The sequence below is a fragment of the Ictalurus punctatus genome, chromosome 29 (genome assembly GCF_001660625.3).
Source record: "Ictalurus punctatus breed USDA103 chromosome 29, Coco_2.0, whole genome shotgun sequence".
Taxonomy (NCBI): domain Eukaryota; kingdom Metazoa; phylum Chordata; class Actinopteri; order Siluriformes; family Ictaluridae; genus Ictalurus; species Ictalurus punctatus.
Window position 1 is genome coordinate 14,270,187 of NC_030444.2, and position 25,796 is coordinate 14,295,982.

Consider the following 25,796-nt stretch of genomic DNA (forward strand, 5'->3'; position numbering starts at 1 on the left):
AGCCGTTATCCATCCTCAGCTCCCGTGAACGCGCTAGCGAAAGGGTCGCCGTGCTTGGCTCTGCGCTGCACGAACAACAGACCTGTCAGAGACCGCGGAGGAAAAGCAAATCCGCAAAAATACATAAATAAATAAATAAATAAATAAATAAATAAATAAATCAGATTGCTCTAGCAAGTCACAAGCACTCACGTGAGGAGTTTTCCAGAGGAATGTTGTATTACGGAAGAGAAATGAAAAGAATCCGGATAATCACAGAGGGAGGACGTTGTTTCTGCGATTCGAAAAATTTGCTATCGGGCTCTAGTGGAGCCTCGCGGAGCCGTGGGAGACGATAAATCGGAACAAAATTAGAACGCGGGAGAAATAAATGACATACCAGGCCTTTTTACATTAAGCCAAATCCTATAACAATCACAGCAAATGATGCATCATTAGTAAACGTTTTTACTCGGTGCGAGAATAAAATTCGACTGTTTATCGTCACGCGTACCAGGGAGTATGTGAAATACATCACTTTAAAAGAACTTGACTGGTCAGATTCGGGATTGTGATTGGTCAGGGGGGTTGAATAGTATCGCACAGGTTTATATGAATGCACGCGTTCTAATACGCCGTTATTTTCTAAAGTGACGACTTTCGGCGTTTGCGACAGTCTTTAGGAGTTTACGCTTCGCGGTTGTCCCGGTAACGTGTATTTTTTTCATCTCGCGACCTTCGATAGAAAGAGAAGCTGGTGAGGGAACGACTGTTTATAGCTGCTATAACATACGTCAGAAGAGGAAACGACTTGTTTCACTGACATTCCACCACATTAAATGCAACTATAAATGGATAAATAGTACGACATCCATCCATCCATACCACTTATCATAGACAGGGTCACAGGGAGCCTGGAGCCTCTCCCAGGGAACTTGGGGCATGAGATGGTGGACACCCTGGACAGGGTACCAACCCAACACAGGGCACAATCGCGCACACATTCATACTCTACAGACAATTTGGAAATGCTATCAGTCTACCAGGCATGTGAGTGGACTGAAGGAGGAAACTGGAGTACTCGGAGGAAACCCCCGGAGCACAGGGAGAACGGGCAGAGGCGGGATTCCCTCCCCCTCAACCACGGAGGTGCGAGGCAAACGTGCTAACCGCTAAGCCACATAACATGGCAGTCTTTAATTAATAAACAAATATGTCGTCGTTGGGTAATCGCTGTGGTTAAACAAAAAGAGAATAAAGCACTTCTGGAAGTGGAAAATAATCATCTTATAGTGGAGTAGTTATCCTAAATCCGTTTCATCATACCGTCACACCGTCGTTGACGTGGAATGTTTGTACATAATAAGAACCAATGAGCTCAACACAAGGTGCAGAACACAAAAGTGGAAAGTGGTTTATCTTTCAATTTCTGCACCAACACGCAAATTAATCAAGGGTTCAGCTGGGAGAAAGTCAGCCACCCAAGTTAACTCCGTCGCCCAATTTGCTAAACTGGTTTCGGTGTGTTTGGAGTTATTTCCTCCCTCGAAAAAAAAGAACGATGCTTGTTAATGGGCACCAGGCTGGAGGTGTTTAAATATTCATTGACCGTTCCAGCAAGAACAATAGGCCATACATCACTCTGACTGTAATCCGCACATTTTCCTGTAAACTACCTCATGAGGCAAGAACAATATCAATAACCTGTTTTGCATTTATTTATATATTTGCTTCCCAGTCCTTCCGAAGCCCAGTGGAATCATTTACAGCGCAGAGACAAATGCTCCTGTGTCTCCTCGTCTTGGCCTGCTCTCTATCACACACCCACCTGCTTTGGGAAGCGAGTGAGAGAAATGAAATTGGGAGTTACGAAGCACATTCATACCACCGAAAGCAAACACTACGCTGATATTTGGCCATTTCTATTCGGTTTGATGGCGCATCCGCTCACACGGTGATCAGCAGTGCAGCTTCGGATCCAATTTTACAAGGCCACGGCTTCCAGGGAGCACACATGCGCACACACACTCGCACGCATATATCCCTCATCGAGTTTGTCCAAACTCACAGTTTATTCTAATTAAACCCTTTCATGCCATGTCTAGCCCTCCAGCTAGATTTCAGCTCAACTCTGACTCACTGCGTCAGGCAAGCAGACGCCGACAGAAGCCTTCCTGGCGTCGCCATCCAATCCAAACGACATTCGTTTATACAATTTGACATCATCATTACAGAGGAAGTGGCATGCTATTGCACATTTTTCAGGTGGACGGAAAGAGATAGAATATGCCTGCATTATGTAGTGCAATAGTTGGCAATCTACAGTATTTTACACTATACACAGCGAGTAACTTTTTAACCAGTGGCTGCACATTACAGAAAACGTACTCTTTTAAATCTTTCGATATTTTTGTACACGTTCCCGGTCACGTTCCGGGATCTTTCAGGAAAGTCGCCGATTTGTTAGATCTCCGAAACGAACGCAACGGATCCCGGCACGAGAAAGCGGACGAAAGCGTCGGCACCGACGTAATCAGTCGGATTATTCAAACCGAACGGGATTATCAGGAACTCAAACGGGTTTCTGCGTCGATATCATCCTCGGAGCATCTGATATTTTTGTTCCGGTTTCAGGATTTGGCCGATTGATCGATGCAATTTGATTGGTTGTGTTTTCGTGGTTAAAAACGTCTCCCAGAATACGGCAAAGATATAGCTCGTGGACTTAGTGAATAAAAGAGATACTCGTGCATATTTGATCATGGGCTTTGGGGAAAGGTCTGTGGTTGGTCCCGTGAAATTTGGTGGTTCTTGTCACTGATTATTAAGGAAATATCCCAGACTCTCGCAACTTCATTCTCAACGTGGTATCTGGGGACTCCCAGGTGCCCGTAATTTATATCCACGGAAACATACATGCAAATTACCCTCAAATCACATGGAGATTACCATCAATTTAATTAAAATAGTTGGAGCTTAATCGCCAGTTTCTTGACATGAAAGAGATTCCACTACAACTCCATAACTAAACACACAAGCATAAATAATAAATAACGTATGAAAATTTAATCCGAGTGTAATTATAACAAAAGCAGGAAGTGCCGTTAATATGATACACAGGGTGAGCGGAGAGGTTCGGGAATAAAAAGTAACCACCGAATGGCCTGAATAAATGATATGTTCGTCCTGTTGCTCTTAAGGTGAAATCTCTCCTGTGATCACAAAGGGGGTCCCTGGAAAATCGTTTTACTCTTACTGGCAGCAAAAACGTTTGAGCACATAAAATATTGAACGTAGAATACATTCTTCAGTATAGGTTAGGAAACGCTAATTAAGGAAAAAAAAAAAAAGCTTACTGAGAAAAATGCTAATTGCTATTTTGATGAAATTTCCAAGTCTCCATCAGTAACAATGCCAGTGTCTTGTTTACTTGTCTCGTTTACTAATTGCTTCAAAATGCTGGAAAGAAGATACTTATTGACTGTATATATTTCTCCACATAGCTTCTTATATGACAGTGTTAAAAAGTTTTTGTTTTTTTTTCTGTCTGAGACAAACAGAAGTTTGACTAACCAATTAGATGACAACATTCATGATTCTGAAGCTTGTCACCAACAAAGCGTACTAAATATACCACACACTCTGCATGTAGAGCATCTGAGGCTAAGGCTTTGTTCTACATAAAACATCTAAGCGTTCCCCCAGAGCGTCAAAAATTTGCCAGGCGCAAGCAGCGAAACCAGTGGTGCAAACGTAACGGGTTCCATTATTCAAACCGAACAGCATTATCAGAAATTCAAACACGTGTCCTCGGCGTTTATTCCAGAACGAGCGCCGTGTTCTTAAATATATCTCAGAGGAACTCAAGTCAGTGATATCTTTATTATTTTCCATCATACTGTCCGACACAATCCCTGCACAAAACCATCATCCACTCAGTCGAGTAGCCTTCCAGGCTTCATACAGTATGTCATCGCTCAATGTTTACAGGCGCTGTCTGAAATACAGACGGGATTGTGGGTGTGAAATCCTGTGCTGTGTGTTTGCAGGCTCCAGCGGTGGAGGATAATTATCCCTTAGTACATGGCTCCGTTCTCTCCTTCTCCCCCCGAGATGCTCACGCTGCTATGGATCTGTTGTAGTCATCGGATATAGTGGGGTACTGGAGATATTACGCTCTCGGGTTGGTAGCTCTTTTGGTTGCTGGCTCGATCATCCTGTCTTTCTTTTAGATTGAACCAAATCGTGCTTATATTTCCTCCCCAAATCTCGTCGTGAGCTCCTGTTAAGGTTTGATGGACAGCTAAAGAGTGGCTCTGCATTTTCTACGGCTGTCGAGAATCTTTTTGTGTAAAACATCATCTTTTTAGCACTCGTTCTCTTGTTAAAGGAGGTCGGCGAAGGTGTGCGGCGAGGACGAGGAAGCGCCGAACGCAGCTAATGGCGCTGTAATGGGGTTAAATTTCAGCGCCCCGGCCTATTCCTGCCGGCACTTAATGAAGCGTGAGGCCTTCGCCAGCCGAGCGATTAGCATCTTAAATATGCTTCTGCGTCTGAGCCGGGAGAAATTGAGACAAAGAGAGAAAGGAAAAGGATGCATGGGGAGTCTCCATCGAGCTGCATACAGAGGGTCAATCGTTCAGACTGTCTTTCTTTTGACCTTTGGTGTAGTAGCTCTTGTAATGAGCCTTATATTACCTCCACTGAACAGAAATAGGGGGAGGGATCCAATTAAAACCCCAGGTTAGTGATAGAAATAAAGACTACAATATCTCTTGACTTTCTGAAGGCACATAGGTGGCGTAATTATAGGCCCTAGGCAGATGCTTTCAGGCTGAACTGTATAGAGGCAGAGAGTAAAAGCTCGTCCACATACACACACTGAATCGTTTACACACATAGAAAGATTGCTGAATGGTCAACGCTTTTTACTCTGTTCTGAATACATCCCGACATTGGCTCACAAATGGACTTAGTCATCAATATAAGCAAACATGAAACAAAGCAAAAAATATATCCAATCAGTTCCTATTATGTACCATTTATACCATTATTTAGAATACGAAAAATCCATTTCATCACCAAAGAATGCTTACTTCGATCTCTCGGAGATTTCCCAAGGTTCCTCATTGTATGCCGTAGCTACAGAACAGGCAAAAAGTAAGCAATTAGCCGAAGCCGCAAGCATCGAGATAATGCCCGAAGATTGATTGCTAGCCCACAGAAATGAGAAAGTACAAAAAATTTCCCTAAAACCCACATGGGAAAATTACAGCCACATTTCAGGGAGCCCTCACAAATGGGCTGCATCGGTTTGACGAAATATAAAGCCGTTAGAAAAGAAGAGGGTTCGTGTATCAGGTGGACCAAAAACAATCAAAATAAAATAAGAAGAGTAGGAAAACGGCTAGCAGGACCGTTACGGGTATCAACTGTAAGCTCAGGTCAGAACGTTCAGAAACTCCGATGTCGGAGGAGTGGGAACCTGGAAAGTGGAACGTATAAGAACGAGCGCATTAATATAAACCTGTGATTGACAGCTGCACCACTCTCAGAGCTGCTGTTATAGAAAATGAATCAGCACCTTCTAACCGAACAGAATCGACAATTCAACGGGTTTCGATATAAAACATATCGAATATTTTGAATATCGAACATGGTATTAGATATAAAAACCTTTACGCCAGCAGAAAGGAACTTATAAATGATTTGTTTTAGCTGAACAAAACGATTGTCTAGACCAGCCGTAGCCCTGGTTAGAGATCGCGGTCACCGATAATCAATCAGAAGTGCTTGATGCATTTTGTTTCGCCCGGAGCTCCGACAATCTTTACTATCGCCTTTGACGGTCTAAGGAAGTTGGTCTGTTTGCCACTCTCTATAGTATCAAGCCTATATCAGGCTCTCTCAGCATACGAGGTTGTCCGGACAGCTTGTTCTCCCTCACCGGGAGAGGACTCCACCACATCTGAGCTCAAAACAAATAAATTTTTATTTATTTTTTTCTGCCGACCCTTATTAAGAGCAGCACTGGACATATATATAACGTATGCTCAGCATACAGTCATCTCCTTTTACTGAGCTGATATTGGCCTACATGGACTTTGCTTGTCATGGCACTTTGTTTTCTGTCGACCTAATGCGCTCTTATAACTCCTGACGTGTTGTTGAACTGTGTACTGTGCATTCCATGTTGAGAAGGTGTCCGATCCTATTCTGCGGCAAACAAAAAGGACTTACCATGTGTAAGGAGAAAGCTATAGCCAGAGGAAGGATTGTCAGCTTCACTTATGTCTACGTGGAATTTTCTTCTCCTGCATGGCGGTTCTTGTTTTATTGTGGGTTTAACTAATTCAGGAGCTTTCTCCACCGTCAGTTTTTCACTTCTCCTTGTAAGACGAAGGCTTTTTGGACCGTGAGTTCACTCATGAAAAATGTGCATGTCTAATCGAGGGCTGTTTGAATGCTGGCTTGTGGCGAACCATAGGGGGCCGGAGAGCTCACATTCTCGGTGAATAATTACCTGACAAGTCTATTCTAATATGAAATAAATGAATACAAAACGATCTAAACACGGCTGAATCTCAGACTCCTAGAGATGCAACTCCCGGCTTTGATGTCTTACTTCGACTAAGCTGATTTATCTGATCTGTCTAAATACAGAAAATAAATGGACATTATATAAGCAATTACGGTGATATACCATACAGTCTCCTTGTGGTTTCTTTGGATGATTAACAGTTCTACCCTCTAAAAGGAAAATTCTGACAGAGAAACACTCTGATTTTAAGGGTTCCCCAATAGGGACAAACAAAAGAACCTTTTAGCGTGCTAGTTGAAACCAGATTTCTCTAAGAGTGTCCGATGTCCCTGCTCTCCATGCCTCGGGGGTTCATTTATATGGTTAATGGTTTCTACCATTCTAAAAGGCTTTCAACCAATTCTAACAAGGAAACCCTCCGATTCTACGGGTGGACAAACCAAAGAACCATTCATCTTTATGGGAAAGAACCCTTCCAGACTTAATTTGAAGTGTTCTCAAATGTAGTTTAGCATTTCTTCCTATGCAAGTCTAAAGCATCTACACTTACAACGAACAAATACATCCAGATACATCTTTGATTTGGTTCTCTAGAAGAACAGTTCCACGTAATTCTTCAAGAACAAAAGGGGTTCATTTTGACACATGGTTCCAAGTAGAACCCTTTCAGGAAAGTAAGACAGCTCCTACATTTCTAAACGTTTTTATTCTTAACATTTATTTTCTTTAATCATAATTGACCGATTTTACTAAGTGAGAAGGTATCATCGACACATGATCTTCCTATTCGGACCTCTCCTCCAGCTGATCATTCAGAATGATGAATCGTTGGCTGTCCTTAGCGGAACTGGGCAGCGCTTTCGTGGACTTCATCTGCTCTCAGTCCCTCTGCTGGTGCTAAATCAGTAGCTGCTGGCTGCTAGCCGTCCTTGTGTTTGCTTAATAAGTCTGGCACTATCGGCATCTATATGGCCCTATCAATATAAACCTTTACAGCTCACCGCCCCGCTCATTCATCTTCAACCCCACATGGGAGAAATCCTTATAGCCAAATTCCCATAAAGAGAATAGATCCATAAGGATGCCTGGCTGGCTGGAGGTATCTCAGATTCAGATTGCTCATCACAGGCCATTTCATAGTTGGACAAACAAACAGTCCTCAGGCCAAACAGACTGCAAATTATGGAAGGGGGTAGAAGTGGACCGTTTGGCTAAGCAAGAGATCCGTTCAATCTCATGGTATGGCAAGACAGCTGAGAAAGAAAGCGTAGTGTTCATAGTCCACAGATAATCAACACGATCAAAGCAATGGCTAGTTTCTTGTTATAATTCGAGACTCTGGGATAGCATATTATTCTTCTGTGTGAGAATCAAAATGGCCCCGTATTCAAGGGCGATGGTTAAAATCATGCTTTGCATCAGACAGCAATCATATGGAAATGAGGAAGATGTGTTAACATGATGTAATTGAAAATTCTGCCTTACTCGTATCAAACATTCAGCACACGTTACACCTATACTCCAACAACCAAACTACTGTTTCACAAATAACAATGCATATGGCCACCTTATACCTTTTTATACCTTTACTCGAACTCTCAGGTCCACCATTACTGGTCTAATGATGGTGACTAAGATCACGCTAACATCAGTGGAGAGGACATGTTTCAGTGTCAAAACCACCAAACTTTGAAAGGTCATCCCCCAGTGCCATCAAGTTAAACTTCACTCTTCTTCCAACGATTTCCCCGTTCTTCTTCCTGCTAGCGTTGGGTTTTTTTTTTTTTTTTTTGCCTTAATGACTGTTGCACAGACTGTTAATCATTTAAAAATAATGATACCACCTGGGTCAAAATCTCATGCTGAAAGACAGATGTTAAATAAGCAACTCTAGGGACTGGGCCAAAGCATTGCATAAGACATAGTCAGAGAAGTAACTCTCATTAAATGATACCGCATCATGTTGTATGGTATATGCAACAACAACAACAAACAAACCAAGACATACTTTCAGCACTGCTGAGTCAATCTTTCCACCATGCATAACAAGAAATAACTTTTGATGCATCCAAAGTTTAAGCTGGTTCTAAATCTACAAAATCAGCCAATTCTCGTTCACTTGACATGCATACAGACATGATATCTGGTAATGGTTCTATCTTTCTAATCAGCTTAGAACCAGTTCTGATTCTTATAGGATTGGGAGAGATTTCAACAACCCCGTCCCCCCCAGAAGAGGGACAAACCAAAGAACCATCTAGTGTACTAGTTTTCTACACACCTCGGGGGATCTTTGGATGGTTATTGTTTCTACCTTGGAACCGATCCTGACAGGGAAACCTTCTGATTCTAGAGATTCCCCAAGTGGGCCAAACTAAGGACTCCATTTACAATAGTACTTGGAAGTATTTTTCTAAAAGTGTACAACGTCCCTGTTTTCCACACTCATTAGGAGTTCTTTTGGATAGTTACTGGTTCTTCCTTTCTAAAAGGTTTGGAAACCAATTCTTACAGGAAAACACACTGTTATAGGATTCTACTTAAAATCTTTAAGGGATCCTCAAATTTAGGGTATATGTACATGGTATATGGTGTATATGATGCCCCACTTTTCTACACTCCTATTTGGAGGTTGTTAATGGTTCTATCTTTCTAAAAGGCTTGGAACCACTTCTGACAAGGAGTGAATCCTTCACTTATACGATTCATCCATTGACATATCAGTAACACCCACTTCTAATTATGGAATCATGTACAGCCTGGTTCCTGGTGTTCCTTGACAAGTACCAGGAAGCTTCCTTTATTCCTGTCAGCTGATGATCACTTGACCGTCTAGCTAATAGGTCACTCAATCTGGAGCCCATCTCAGTACTTGCTACTCTCACAGGCTGATACTATTGCCTCTCTCATATTTACGCGCTGTGTGTTTGAACTCGACCGTGTTTCAAATCAAAACGTGGGGTGATAAACATATTCATACAGCTCTGGAGAGAATGCAGTTTGTGTCGGAAAATACATGACATGCCAGAGCTTGTGCTTTGAATCCTGGAGGGCGACACCGTCATTCCCTCTTCACCCCACATCATTAACATTAGCTAATTTCCTTCCAAATTCGAGTAAAAAGCCAGGAAAACCACAGACTCACATTGACACAGCTCATCATGGCCACCACAGTGTCTCGCTAAGAACTTTCAGAGGATTACAATACAAGCCGGCCTTTGCTGTATGCAAGGTCTGCCACTGCTGACAGGTTAATTGTCTTAATTAACTTGTCCAGCAGCGAACCACTGGTCTGAGGCTTTATTAAACAGGTTGTACAAGATCTCCACATATAATCACTTACTTCCTGCTTTATTTATTCTTACTCATCCCTCATTCTTTCCATCTATCCGCCTTCACGTTATACTTGCTCTCACATTGTTACATGATAAAATATATAATCATCACATTGCTCGTCTTTAAGCGTAATTGCTTCTTTGTATGCTTTCAATGAAACACATCCCACAGCTGATTAGGGGGGGAAAAAAAGGCATCACCAAGCTTTCTCACTCAATATCTCGTCTGATAAACATTCACTTTAGTGGCTATCAAAACTGCAAAGCTCACATCGTTTAGGTGTATTTTCCCACCATTTTTTCCTTTTCGCACAGCCAACAGATGTGGTGTTCAACAGCAGTTCCAATTACTGAAAAAAAAGCACGATGGGAGAGAGAATGAGAGGAGATAATTACACAGAGGAAGCCAGGCGGAAAATGGGGAGGCGAGGCAAGGCGAGGCACTCTGAGAAAACGCAGGGAAAACGATAGCACAAGCTCGATGATGGGCTGAAATGAGAAGGAAAAAGAGAAAAGTCTCCACAGAGACCCTTCTGGGACGTAAAACAGCTACAGTATACTGAAATCAGCTCGGGTGTACAGTAGTCTTGATTAATGAGGAATTTAGCCTCGTGTTCATCCAGTTAATAAATATGACTGATCTTCCTTCTACAAATAGTCCACACTGCGTCTCGGCTCATAGGTTTTCGTCTTTGATTCTGTTTTGTCTCCGATTCCGTTAGAAGTGCCGCTCGTTTATCTGTATACCAAAATGAGCCTCGAAGCACTGAGATCAACGATGATAAATCGCACAGCGGAGAAACGCAAAGAGACCGCCGGGTTTTGTTCATATAGCAGTTTGAGTCGCATTGTGGTGAGGAGGGGAATGCGCAGAAAGCACATTATCAGAATGTTCTCTGCAGTATTTCGCTGAGCTTCGAGAAGACTCGGTCTCCCACAGGCCCCCCGAGTCACACAGCAGAAATCAAGCAAGCCAGTGAAGTCTTTTTCATTCCACAGTGTTGGTGAGTTCTGGACTGGTCAGAAGGTGTTGATTAGTTTCCTAGAACAGCAGTTCTGACAGTCGTGCAGGCTCAATGGTTTAAAGGTTCTAGGTGCCTGATCAGAAGGTTCAAGCCCTAGCACAACAAATCTGCCACTTTTGGACACTTGAGAAAGTCCCTTAACTCTGTCATGGCTGACCCTGCACTCTGACCCTAGCTGGGATATGATAAGAAAAGTACATCACTGTACTCTACTGTACATGTGATAAATAAAGGGCTTTTGATCAACGGTCGTATATAAACAGATACAACAGATATAGATATGGTACAGGGTGGTGTTTTTAAATAAATAAATAAATAAATAATTATTGTCGGAGAATTTGCTATGGTATAAGAAGAATAAAACACTTCTAGATGTGCGATTTTCTGAGAATAATCCCCTTTGACGTGGTAAAGGTAATTTGTCGTTGATTATTTACCTATAACAGGACAACACTGAATGGTCGATTGCTGACAACTGATCGCCGTCACGTCCGAAAGCCAGACTCGGACGTTTCGTGTTTCCGCATCTATACCCGCTATAATCCTGAGACACGAGAGTATCTGCTAGCTGTAACTGCTGGATTAAATATCCTCCTGTTTGGGTTGTGTCACCGGAGTAAGTGAGCCTGCGCTGAATGGTGTAATGCTGAGGTGCCAAGATTTACGGTTTAGCCATAGATTTAAGATTTTTGACCCCATGTTACAGCGATACTGGAGACCACGATCGGAATAAACATAAGCGACGTTTATTTCTCGACGGAAATGGCGATTCACCGAAGGGGAAAGGACGCAGCATGTGAAATCAACAAGTTGGAACTCTTGGATTTGTTCGTTTGTTGGTTTAACGATCTAGAGATTTTAGAGAACTGCAGATTTTCCATAAATGTGAGAAAAAGCGATAAACACGTGCCGAGTGTAAAGATATACATACAGGCTTTTTAATTAGCTCATGAGTCGAGTCAGACGTGTTTGAGGAGAAAAAAAATCGTGTTAATCCAGCGGTCTGTTGTATGTGATCTGATGTGATATAAGCATGTATAAATATGTAAATAAACACCCATGTATAAACGGTCGGATTCTTTCGCGGCAACGTTATTTTCCGATGCCATGGGCGACTTGTAAAAATACATCTACAAGCGACATGCCGGATAAGCCATGCGAGACACGGCGAGATGGTGTTTTCTGGAACGTGGGAGTGTTTTATCAGCGTTTGGCAGCAGTGTGGAAGCTGGGAGAGATGAGCAAAGGGGGGCCGAGAAGGTGAAATCCCTCCCAATCCTATTAGCGAGGATTAGAGTTGCGAGTCTCCCGTCACCGCCGTCACACTGCTGCAGGTGCACCACTGTAAATCGGCCAAAAAACAACAACAAAACAGTAATGACATCGCTGATTTTATATATATATATATATATATATTTTTTCCCCCAGTGTAGGATGATGGCGCCGCAACCTCAATGAGGGTTTATGAGTTTATTATTTATTTCATCCACCCCCCCCCCCCCTCCCCCGCCTGAATCCCATCATTAGGAGGGCAAAGCATCAGAGCCTCACAATTCCCTCGGTTTAGGCTGTGCTATCTGAGATTAGGCAAGGGAAAGGAAATAAAGTGGCATTTAAGCCAGAGTTAGTCACCGAGTCGTGCACACGGCATTACAGTCTCGGTGTGTAAGAAAATTGTGGCAGTAAAAATCCCCACTGACACATTTTTAAAAAAAAATAAATAAAAAAAGTCCAATGTTATAAATTCCACTAAATGTTATATATCCTACACATGACTTATGACTATATTAAGAGTTTCCTGCTTTCTTCCAGCTCTATTAGCATTAGCACGCTAAGATAAAGTGTCCTAATTGAAGACCAAAGTCGATTGTATGGTAATGGCAATGGCATATGACATTAAATTGTGTTTGAATTTTTATTGCTTCATTTTCTCTCACTTTGACCTTTACACAGTCAATTAATTAATTTCTGATTAGAACAGTAAAACTGCCCCCCCCACCCCCCCACCCCCCCACGAATTACTGCAACGAATATGCTAATGATGGTCCTCTGTTTAATCAATCAATTCATTCATTACTTTTTTGTATTTCTGTTATACGGTATATTCGTTGCATTATTTTGTTATTCGTTTCTTGGTTTGTTCATACAGGTGCGTTTTTCCCCCCCGTAATGTAATTCTTAATTCTTTCAATTTTTTAATTAAATTATGGGGGGAAAAATAACTTTTGCACAATATTCTGATTTTTTGAGATGCACCCGTAGGTATTATTTGTGTTTTGCTGTTATTTTTAATTAATGTACTTCTTTATTTGTATAATATATATATATTTTTTTGTATTTTTTAGTGGATATTTATTTATGTATTTGTTTGTTTTTTTAGTTTGCTGGTTTTTATTTTATACTCATTTGATATTTTTTTTTACTATATATTTATGTCACTGTTTATTTGTTTGTTTTTGTTTGTGTCCTCGTTGTGATTCGCGTCCTTTTTTTTTTTTTTAAATCGCTTGACTGGTTTTTATTTTATACGGTATGTCCTTCATGCAGTTTATTTATTGATGGATTTCATATTTAATTATTCATTTTCTTTGTTTGTGGCCATGGCAAATTCCTGTTCTGTTTCCTCATTTCAATTTATAAGTATAGAAATTTACAAACCCAACGCCCGACTACATTTCAGCGCAAACCTTTGCACCCTCTTATTTCTGAGCAACCAAAAACGAAAATACACATTTATTTATTTATTTACATAAAAATATTGTCTTCTATCCCGCCATAATGGGATGTGTAAGTGTGTACGCTGATATTAATATTAATATCAATCGCTTGTAGCCTATTTAACGCGTAAAAGAAATACACGTGATATATAATATTTTTTAACTGTTTTTAAAAAAGGAAAGCGGTCGGAATCTGCGTGAAAGAATTTCAGTCCAAAGCAAAAGAAACAATCATGGTAAGAAGACTGTAGCAGTGTGCGACCAAACCCCTCATTTAAACAGTTCACACTTTCGGAGTGTTTGTCCTGCTGCTGAACTCGTCAGTTAATTATCGTTAGAACAGAGAAAAGACTAAACAGCACAGCGCAGAGGTCTTATAACCCTTTATAACCCTGAGGAGCTGGGCTCACTTCACACGTTCAGCTTCAAATCAGCAAAATGACAGAAAGAAGAATAATCGAGGACTAATTTATGGCTCTCATTACAGCTCCAGCTCTGAGGGTGACATGATGTAAATGCTGACAGAGTGGAAAGTGCATTTGTTGTCCTTGAGGGCAGGGAAACGACCCGCACTTACAAATCACACAGCTGTGGGCTGAACGCTCGGGCGAGAACGCGTTTCAGACCCAGATAATGGAGAAGTCGCTGGGAAATGGTGTGTGCATGAGGCAGGACTCGTCAGTGTCATTTATGCTAATTCCGAAATGAATAAATAAATCGGGGTTATTTTAGTTTGGTTTTTATGCAACATCTGTCCGGGATCGTGTTCGAAAAGCGCTATGCATGAAGTCCTCACCAGGTTTTCGAGGTCAAAGTCTGAAGGTTGTGAAATTTCTACAGAATAATACACAACATCACTCCTACTTTTCTGCTGTCATACGCAGGAGGAAAGAAATGGATCATTTATATAGTGCCGTCCGATAATATTCGCACCCTTAGTTGTCAGTTTTAGTGGAGGGCAAGTGAAGAAGAAGAACTAACATTTGTTACTGTCATTCAGGGGAACAGTTCACATTCAGGGAAAAAATGTCAAATTATAATCAAATAATAAAGAAAGACATAAAAAAAAAAAAAACACCTCACTGGGTTATATAATGATGAGAAAACGAACCATTGAATAACATGGAAATTAAATCAAATAAAACAAACAAACAAACAAACAAAAAAACACTCCAACTACAAATTACTCTTAGTCATACAGTAATATGTATAATATATATATATAAAATATATTGCTTATATGCATTTATTCGTATTTTACTGTTTGTTTAGCTGGCTGGTTGTCTATCTATCTATCTATATTTCTATCTATCTATCTATCTATCTATATTTATTTATTTTTATTGTCCACAAGTTATGGAAAATGAATTTTGAAGTTGATTTCTAACTGCAAAACCTGACGATACCGACATCCCAAATGCGATGCATGTGAAATGCGTGCTGCTCTAAAGATTAGACAAAGATAAATCTTTCAAAAAAATCCAGTTCTATCCATCCATCCATCCATTTTTTGTACCCCTTCTCATACACAGGGTCGCGGTGAACCTGGAGCCTCTCCCAGGGAGCTCGGGGCACGAGGCGGAGGATACCCTGGATGGGGTGGCAACCCATCAGAGGGCACAATCACACACACAATCACACACTACGGACAATTTGGACATGCCAGTCAGCCTACAACTCTTGTCTTTGGACTGGGGGAGGAAACCGGAGTACCCGGAGGAAACCCCTGAAGCACGGGGAGAACACGCGAACTCCGCAGACACGGGATGGAGGTGGGATTCGAACCCCAGACTAACTCCGGAGGTGCGAGGCGAACGTTATAACCACTAAGCCACCGTGCGTCCTAAATACAGTTCTAAATAAATATTTTTTTTTTTTTAAAAACATTTATTTGGCAGTAGAACCTTTTTTCTTCTTTAATACGTAATTATTCTTGTAAACATAATCAGATAAGTAACTAACGATAAACATATTTATTTATTCATGTCCTGTGTCTGACCTGTGTGAAACGTGTGTGTGTCTGAATGTAAACTTCTGTTTACAGTCAATGTGTGTGTGTGTGTCATTGTGTTTGTGCTTCGATTAATACTCTGTCTGAGCAGAAGCTCTGTTTATTATCAAGTGTGTGTGTGTGTGTGTGTGTGTGTGTGTGTGTGTGTGTGTGTGTGTGTGTGCATTTTCCTGATATAGAATATCTGTGGAAAAAAGCTGACCATTTCAGGCGAGTCAGACATTTTAGTATTCAGTAGATTCAGCATCGACTGGCATTTTATTCATGTTGCACAAACACAAAGAGACAGAGGATGAGTGAGTGAGAGAGAGAGAGAGAGAGAGAGAGAGAGAGAGAGAGAGAGAGAGAGATTATGATCATGATTCAGACTCTGCCTTTTGGGGGTTCAACTCCCTCCTCATCCTGTCCTAGATAGCGGATAGAAAGGCGAGTGAAAGCAGCACTCAGACCTCCCTTGCTCCTCACTCCCTCATTCTCTCGCTCCATTGCTCTATCGCTCCTTCACTCCCTCACTCCTTCATTCTGTCACTCATTCTGCAAGGACGCATTAGTGACTGACCTCAACACATGACTCAGTCGGGACTTACAGACCACTGTGCTGACCGCAGGCTCGGGTTTACAATCACCACCCCCATTACCACCACCGGGGGCAGAAGAGAAGAGAAGAGAAGAGAAGGCTAACATCCATCTGAGCCATGAGCTTAATTATACATGATATATTATTATATTATTAATTATAATTATACTGCACAAGTCACATAAACATTCTTCTCCATCTCTCTACTCCTCTCCTTTTATTCCTTCTTTTTTCCTCCCTCCTTCTCTCTCTCCATAACTCTCTCCTCCCTCCTTCTCTCGCCATCTCTCTCTCCTCCCTCCTCCTCTCTCCTCGCTCCATCTCTTTCTCCTAACTCGGCCATCACAGTAATGAGCCAGGTGTTTAATCCGTTTCTTCATTAGCAGCAGGTAGAGGCTGTTAGAATTGATTATAATCAGGTAAATTGCACGGCGCTCTGTGATACGACAGATGGATTAGAGACACACATTAAAGCTACATTAAAGCGAGTAGCCGAGTGCCGTGAGGTCTGCCGAAGGTCACCGAGTTTCTTACATGTAAAAAGCATTAAAATCACAGGTTCTGTCTCCACACATCTACACCTTCACACCTCCACACATCTTCACCTTCACACCTCCACACATCTACACCTTCACACCTCCACACATCTTCACCTTCACACCTCCACACATCTACACCTTCACACCTCCACACATCTACACCTTCACACCTCCACACATCTACACCTTCACACCTCCACACATCTACACCTCCACACATCATCACCTTCACACCTCCACACATCTACACCTCCACACATCTTCACCTTCACACCTCCACACATCTACACCTTCACACCTCCACACATCTACACCTTCACACCTCCACACATCTACACCTTCACACCTCCACACATCTACACCTTCACACCTCCACACATCTTCACCTTCACACCTCCACACATCTACACCTTCACACCTCCACACATCTACACCTCCACACATCATCACCTTCACACATCTACACCTTCACACCTCCACACATCTACACCTCCACACATCTACACCTTCACACCTCCACACATCTACACCTCCACACATCTTCACCTTCACACCTCCACACATCTACATCTCCATACGTCTTCACCTTCACACATCTTCACCTTTACACCTCCACACATCTACATCTCCATACGTCTTCACTTTCACACCTCCACACATCTTCACTTTCACACCTCCACACATCTTCACCTTCACACCTCCACACATCTACATCTCCATACGTCTTCACCTCCACACATCTTCACCTTCACACCTCCACACATCTTCACCTTCACACCTCCACACATCTACACCTCCACACATCTTCACTTTCACACCTCCACACATCTACACCTTCACACCTCCACACATCTACACCTCCACACATCTACACCTCCACACCTCCACACATCTACACCTCCACACATCTACACCTCCACACATCTACACCTCCACACCTCCACACATCTACACCTCCACACATCTTCACCTTCACACCTCCACACATCTTCACCTTCACACCTCCACACATCTACACCTTCACACCTCCACACATCTTCACCTTCACATCTCCACACATCTTCACCTTCACACCTCCACACATCTACACCTTCACACCTCCACACATCTTCACCTTCACATCTCCACACATCTTCACCTTCACACCTCCACACATCTACACCTTCACACATCTTCACCTTCACACCTCCACACATCTTCAAACAACTTCACCTTCACACATCCACACATCTACATCTCCACACATCTATGCCTCCACACATCTTTGCTCCACCTTCAGACATCTACACCTCCACACATCTGCCCCTCCACACCTCCGCACCTCCCCATGTCAACTCCGATCAGCTCAGGCACTGTCCCACTGAAATCTCCAGCTTTAATGGAATTACTGAGCGAGTGAATCAGCAAATACTAACAACTCTTATGACTTCTTTTGTCATTGTACAGGTAACAGGAAGCTCAGCACGTCTCTCTAGTGTCCAATCTGTCCACATCCCCATCCGGAATCGCAACATCGACCCGTGTATGCGTATCCCGATCGGGAGGAAGTCATGCAAGAACACAGCCTAAAAATCAATACTTCTTTAAGGATGCACTCTTTACACCAATCTAGAGACACATAATGAAGAGAACAGCCAAATAAAGAGGGAAAGAAGCAAAATTGAGAAGAAAAGAAAAGAAGAAAAAAGCAAATGAGTAGAGAAAAGAAAAGATTAAACGAATAGACAAGTACTGCTATCAAGTAGCCCTTAGGGGGCTTCTTCTCATCTCACCTTAACACACACACATATAGCATTATTTTGTATTAGAAACACACATTAATGCTATCTTCTACTCTGCCAAAGTTTTACTCCTTTGCTACAACTGTTCAGAATCCACACTCGTCTTCAATTGACCTTTGCACCTGAAAGCACATCAGAGCACAAGCTACATTGTGCTATATTAACTGAAACATTGCTTGCCTACCGGGAACAAGGCTCTGATTATACACACACACACACACACACACACACACACACACACACACACACATCACTTAACCTGTTGAATTAACACTCTGCTATGCCCTTTATGTTGTCCCGACCCTTTGTAAATGCCCAGCCGTAGAGGTGACTCTCGTTTAAGGGAAAGGATGACGTGGGGCAGGTGCGGCATTCGCAGGTCCCGTTGGGACCTAAGAGGACAATGATAAGTTCCACAGAACTTAGGCATGCTCTCTGTCTCTTCTCTCTATTCTCACTATCTCTCTTAACAAGGAGAATAGGCACAAAGAAAAGCCAAAAGAGACAAAAAAGAAGAGATTAAAAAAGAAAAGTGGGGAGAAGAGAAAAACAAAAGGAATAAATAAAAAAAGAAGAGAAAAGACAAACTGAGAACAAATAGAGAACCAAAGGTGAAGAAGAGAGAAGGGACAGGAAGAAGGGAGAGGGACGAGCACAGACAAACAGAGAGCGGAAGAAACAAAAAAGAAAAAAGAAGCAAAAGAAGAGGATAGAAATTAAGAGACCAAATGAGAAGAAAAATAAAGGGGAGGGAAGAAAAAGAACACAACGAAGAAGAGAAATCAGTTCGTCTTTACAACTCCTTCCACCTCCTGAAAGCCATCCATCCATCCATCCATCCATCCATCCACAAGCCCCCATATTGTTCACTGAAGCAGGTGAAAAGAAGCCACAGCGAAATGGAGCCTTATTAAACATGACGGCAGTAATTTTCCCGTACATGGATCATGCCGCCCTCGCTACATAAATCTGGCGTTCCAGAATAAGGGGAAAATATGAGGCTTTGTAAGAAGAAAGTGTGCAAAGTTTTGTACACCCATGGGCAAATGTAATCTATCTTGGGTTTCACAGACGTTCCTTTATTATTGCACAGTTAAAAAATAAAAGGTTTAATAATGTATATTAGACTGTAATTAGTGATGCCTCAATACCAATTTTTAAAAAAAAAAAAACTGACTATGAGTACATATTTTTCGGTTCTGTCGCTATACTGAATTGAGTACTAGTTAGTATGAATCCATCAGGAATGTCATCAAACATTTTTTTATTTAGTTTATGTTGGTTGCTGCCATGTAGCCATACATAAGCTAGGTGCAAGTTCTCAATATTAAACAATGAAAAAAATACGACAAGGGCCTCATGGAGAGAAATTTTGAGTACATAAGGTTAACCCATACATTTCGGTTCTTCTTGCGAAGTCTTGGGTTAGTCTTTTTGGAATTCCGACGTAGATAAAACGTATGCAAACCTTTGCACTCAACCGCATTATCCTGAAGCAGAGTGCCGTCGACTAATATTGGGCATGGTCAATGCTTGTGCTATTTCCTAATAGCCTCTTTCCATTGTGTGAAGCTCAACAACCTTTTGCCGCACGTCACAGCTATATTCCTTGCTCTTCCCCATTGTGACGAATGACTAAAGGAATTTGGCCTGTGTGTTACCTCATATTTATACCCCTGTGAAACAGTCATGGTTTGATGACTCAATGTCCTTTCCTTGTCATCCAGGTGTTCTAAATAAATGTACAATATCAATGGGAATATACTTCAAAATATATTTTTCTCATATGAATTCATAGGGGTGCCAAAAATTGTTACACACCTATATTTAACAAAGATATATATATATATATATATATATATATATATATATATATATATATATATATATATATATATATATTTGTTTTAAAAGAAAATCACAAAAGTACTCTAATCTCATGGATATCAAACAGCTACGTAACTGTTTGATATCCATGAGAGTAGAGTACTTTTGTGATTTTTTTTTTTAAACAAAAGATCAAAAGGTTAAACAATAAAGACAATTTTTCACAGCCTTCTTTGCTCATATTTACCAAGGGTGCCAATATTAGTGGAGGGCGCCGTAAACGCGTCTACAGTTTCCTTCTTATTCATATTTCCAATATATTTGTGGATGTAATTTTATACAAATTGCAGAAATGTCCCTTCATTGCCAGTAAGCGTCCACAGACGGTGTAAAAGCACTTTCAAATCTGTGCAAACAGCATTGTTTTCCCAATTGGCTTTTTTTTTTTTTTAGATGTTTATTGAAAACTGTAGCAGGGACAATGCTGAATTACTGATCATGGACATATGCATGACATTTTAAATGGCATGACGCTAGCAGAGAAAGTGGTCCTTAGCTGCTGGAGTTATCGACATGCTCGTGTTTTAAGAATAATCTCAATATTGATATATTTTATACTGAGCTTCTCCATTTCGTGGCAGTGGTTCAGATGTAAAGATGCAGAATTAATGGTAGAAACGGAGTGTAAAAGATGCCCACGTAACGGTTTGGGCTAAGTGCTGAATGCTGTGGCAGTGATGGGGGGTGGGGTGGGGTGGGGGGGGGGGGGGGGGGGGGGGGGAGAAAAAAAGAAAGAAAGTAGGTACTGTTACATAAGCAGCAGAAACACACACACATGCTACTCTCGGAGATATCTGGATGACATCTAGGGCTAAATAAATGTGAGACTCTTCTAGATGAAGTGTGTGGTATTTAAAACTCGGAAGACCCGCCTACCTGGGGGTCGAGGCTGTGCCGTGCTTATAAATGGGCAGGAAACACAGAGCAGGCGGTGCGCTGCTAATGAGAACAGTACGCTAGAGCTGTAGCTTAAAATAAGCCCCTGTGTATAGACTATTGTCAATACAGAACAAATGGCAGCAATACAGCAGATATTATAGGGATAAACACATGAAACACACTACCAAGCTGCAAGTCACAATGCAAACATGGACAGTATTTTTCAAGGAAAAGGAGTCAAGGAAAAAGAAAGAGAGAAGGAAAATGAATAAGAAGAGAACAACAGAAATCGGAAGACAAAGACAGAAAAGAAAAGCCAGAAAGAAGAGAGGAGGTGAACATTAGAAGAGAAGAAAATGAATGAGGATAGAAGAGAAGAGACCAAAAAAGGGGGAGGGGGGACTAGGGGGAGAATAGAAGAGAATGATAAGTGAATAAAAAGAAGAGAGAAAGAGAAATGGGAAAATGAGAGGAGAGAAAGGACGAGACAAATAGAGAAAATACAAAAAGACGAGAGAAGGGAAGAGAAGAAAAAAAAAACAAGTGACGAGATGAAATATAGAGGAGACAAGAAAAGGGGAAGAAGAGACAAAAAAAAGAGAAGAGACAAAAAGAAGCAAGGACACAAAAAAAAGAGAGGAGAAGAAGAGGTGGTAATTGGAACAGTTCACTAGAGTTGTAGCTTAAAATAAGTCCCTGTGTATAGAGAATAATCAATACAGGACCGATGGCAGATACCTCTATATAAGCAACATTATAAGGGACATTATGCAAATGTGGACAGCTATACTGCTTTTTATTGATTTTCTGTTGCATATCACTGTGCTAATGAAGACGTCCATATACTCTGCTAGATTAACAGCACATTTCAACATCTGAACCAACAGTAATATCCTCAAAATCATGCCCACTTTCTCCGAGACAGAGCATTACATTAAAAAAAAAAAAAAAAGAATGGCAAAATGGAAATGGAAAAACTTGAAGACACAAAATCTCAAAAAGAAATCATTACTTGATGCACAACGGCCCTCCGATTTCATTATCAGTCATGAAGTGGCGTCCTAGATTGGATTATGTAACCTGATGATGTCAGATCAGGCACATCCGAGTTGTCTAACCATTCCAGAGGGGGAAGACATGGAAGAAATCTTTCTCTGACAGGACTCAGGCAGGATGTACCTGCTTCTCCATAGAGATATGACTGGGATGGTGTGTAGATTTCTAAACAGTGTGTGTGTGTCTCGCAGATAGACACCAGTCAAGCTGCCTAATAGGTTCTCCAGCTGCCTCAGCAGGACTCTAAACCTCAAATCGCCCAATCGACTCTCAGCAAATGAAATCCTCCCTAAATCCACTGCCTTACTTGAGTGCTCAGAGTGTCGTCGTTACCATCGCCATCAATTACACCGCCCTTGTTCAGTGCAAAGAGAATTATTAATAAGATTACATTTCTAGCATTATGCATTTTTGTGAAGAGGAATGAAGGAGGAACTAACGTCACTTATACGTCAAAACTCCTACAAAGCTCTCTACGCATAAAGAGTTGGCTTAAAAAATCCAACTCGGGCGCAATTGAGTAATGGGATGACATCTTACTCATTCATGAAAGCTACGCAAATGTTGGTGCATTCATCTCAAAGCTTATTCCCTGATTCCAGAGATCCTTTCTCGTTCTCCCACATGTTCCTCTGGGATAATAAACCCATGGGCCATGTTGACGTCTCTACAACTGTGACAACACACGGCTCGGCTTGGAGACCGGCCAAGCGTACAGCATGCGGCAAGTGTGGCCCTCTAATCCCAGTTAATCTGCACAGGGAGTGCAGAGATATGGATATAATCATGACGTGCTGAGGCAGACAAATAGGGATCAAGCTAATCTGATATTAGCCACAGAGGTAAAACAGAGAGTCAAAAAAATGGCAACCAACAAAGAAAGAGATAAGAACCAGGTACCCACCATGTCCTGCACGAAGTGAAGCAGGTAATCTGTGGATGGCAGCCGGGATGCTGTGGTGATGTTTACCTGGCCTTGCGTGATGAGACCCCCATGTCACCCCAAGGGTCAGGGTCACAAGGCAAAGGGCCACACGGCCAGCCGAGGGCCAGACAAGAGCCTCCGGGCTCCAGCCCCCAGGCATCATCCCCTGAGAGGTAAGAACAGGAGGGAGAGTGTAGCAGGACAGACTCAGGATTCAGCGTTCCTGGTGGCCCATGCTCCTCACACTCGTATACCCGTATGCTCAAAAACGCACACCCTCAAAAAAAAAAAGAAAATGGCAAGATAATCCACAGAGGAGGCAACCAGCAACCAGCAGTGTGAATAAACCGAAAGCTAGATAAGAAAAGCCTCTTCTTGTTAGTTCCTCAGTCAGAGAAAATCCACAGTTTTGCCGCAAGAATGAGAGCACTTTCAAACATGATGGAAAACGAGAAAGGCAAGGGGAAAAATCCTTCACAAAATTAGGGCACTCTTAGGTCTGGAACAAGCAATCCGAGTCTATTCCCTACAGCTTGCTCAATTTCCCACCTCACCACACACATACGGAGGTGATTGTAATAACACTTGTGAGCAAGGAAGCCTCACGGAACCTCTCCGTTCTTGGTGGCCAGCAACTCCTAAAGGTACTAGGATACAAGAAACAAGAACAAGCCAAGAATTTCTTTTGACAGCCTCGAGGCTGGATGCAAAAGTTTCTCCCTGGGATCTATAGAATGATATCCTGAGAGATGCTCTGCTGGTCCCAGCTGATCCAAAGCGCAAGCCACATCTCGGTCCCGACAGCTTCAAGAGATCAGAGAAAGAGGCGAGCTCTGCTCCATCAGAAAAGCGAGAGAACGTAGGAACACCTGGAGCCGAGGCGGTCCGTGGCCACGAGGCATCAGCAATGCAGCTCCGGAGGTTTATGTGAAAGAGAGAGCAGAAGGAGGAGAGGGAGGGAGGGAGGAGAGAGATGGTGAGGGAAAAAAAGAAAAAAGAGGGAGGGGGAGTCTCAGCTTCAGCATCCAGCAAAGAAGCGAGAGAGAGAGAGAGAGAGATAGAGAGATTGGGAGATGAGGCTATGCAAATGGAGAGGCTGCACAGTGCATTGCAGATAAAAAATGGAGGAAATAGAAATACATGGTAGGATGTGCTTGCTCTCTCCCCCTGACCAATTCGTTCTTGTTTCAGTATCTTTCCAACCAATGGATAAACTCCATGGAGGAAAAAAAGGCTGGAGGAATTTGACGCTTTTCTCTCGAGCAGTGTTTCTTAGTGGTCCATTTGGTTGGGTTCCATGTTTTCCATTTTCAGAAGAAATCAGAGTGAAAGGAGTTGCTCAGAACTGTCCTTAAGTTCAGAAGGTACTTTGGCTGCTTTTCCTCTGACGACCGAGATGACGTCATCTCAAGCAAGCCTCAGCCTCCTCCGACAGGATTCGCACAACCCACTCATCCGGCAACTTCCAAATTTGACCGACGAGTCTTGAATGGAAAAAGGACCAACTCTGTGTGTACATCTACACAATATTCAAGCTGCAGGCTCAGATCAACGTGGCCTGTTCCTACAAACGGAGCCGCAAATCCCCCCCAGAGCACCAGAGGCAATCCGAGTGCGAGTTTTCCACCCTCCTCCTCCTCTTCCTCCTCTTCTTCCGTTCTTCCTCTACTCTCTTTCTGTCCTTGAGAAGCAGTTCTGCTGTGAAGAACCAGGCATGACATCCAACACGACTGATTTCGTTCTTTCTCTTGCTCTGCTTCTTTTCTTTCTTTTATCCCCCTCTCCAGGCTGAGCATTCTATCCACTTTGACAAAGGCAATCAGCTAAAGTTGGTTGGAAGGCAGCATGTCTTTTTGCTTTTTTTCCCCCCGCACAAAGAAAACCTGGAAGGTGTTTTGGTCATATGATGATTGGGTTGATTGGGCTTACGCCTGGCTTTCCAGTCATAAAAACGAACACATTGAGATCTCCCTCCTCAGCTCAACTCGTTCACTAGCTTTGCCATCTGTGTAATTATAACTACAACCATCTCCTGAGGTTCCTGAGAGATCCTTATACCGGAGTGCCACCTAAAGGCTGAAGTTGAGAATTACAATGCAGCATGGATGCTTCGGAATGCTCTCACACACATCTGGACGCTTTAATAAAGAGCTCCTTAGAGCTCTTTTTGATGCTTCTATGAGATTTAGATTTATCCTGCCACTTTCTTTTGTTTTTAATCCTGAAATAGTGTGCTACTGTAGTAGGATAACGGTAGTGTGCAAATTTAATTTGAAGCATTTGCAAAGTGTATATATATTTAAAAAGAAATAAAATAAAGTACAACCATGTCTTGATTTGAGAGCAAAGACACGCCAGGGTCACATCCTGGTGTGACCTCACTGTTCTCACACCACTACTTTAGCCCTATATCTTTGAAATCTTTGTAAGATCCTCATATGAGGACACATGGGAACCAAACTTCTTTCTATTTGAAGACATCAGTCCATCTCCACAGTCATGACCTCCTCATGAATAAATCATGAGGTGATATTACAAGTACAA

At 42.1% G+C, this 25,796-nt stretch overlaps 1 protein-coding gene across 19 annotated transcripts in view; it reads right to left on the reverse strand.

The window, feature by feature from the left end:
- The window catches only part of LOC108260491 (neurexin-1a), a 284,791-nt gene that overhangs the window by 121,307 nt on the left and 137,688 nt on the right, over positions 1–25,796 (reverse strand). Inside the window, exon 1 of one of the 19 annotated variants that reach the window (XM_053677452.1) lies at positions 23,232–24,576. The exons of 15 other annotated variants lie outside the window; for them this stretch is intronic. In XM_053677452.1, coding sequence (XP_053533427.1) covers positions 23,232–23,415 — 184 coding nt within the window. In that variant the 5' untranslated portion in view covers positions 23,416–24,576. Of the gene's footprint in view, positions 1–23,231; positions 24,577–25,796 lie in introns of those variants that run through there. 3 more of the 19 variants (XM_053677453.1, XM_053677454.1, XM_053677455.1) reach the window with 3 other exon arrangements.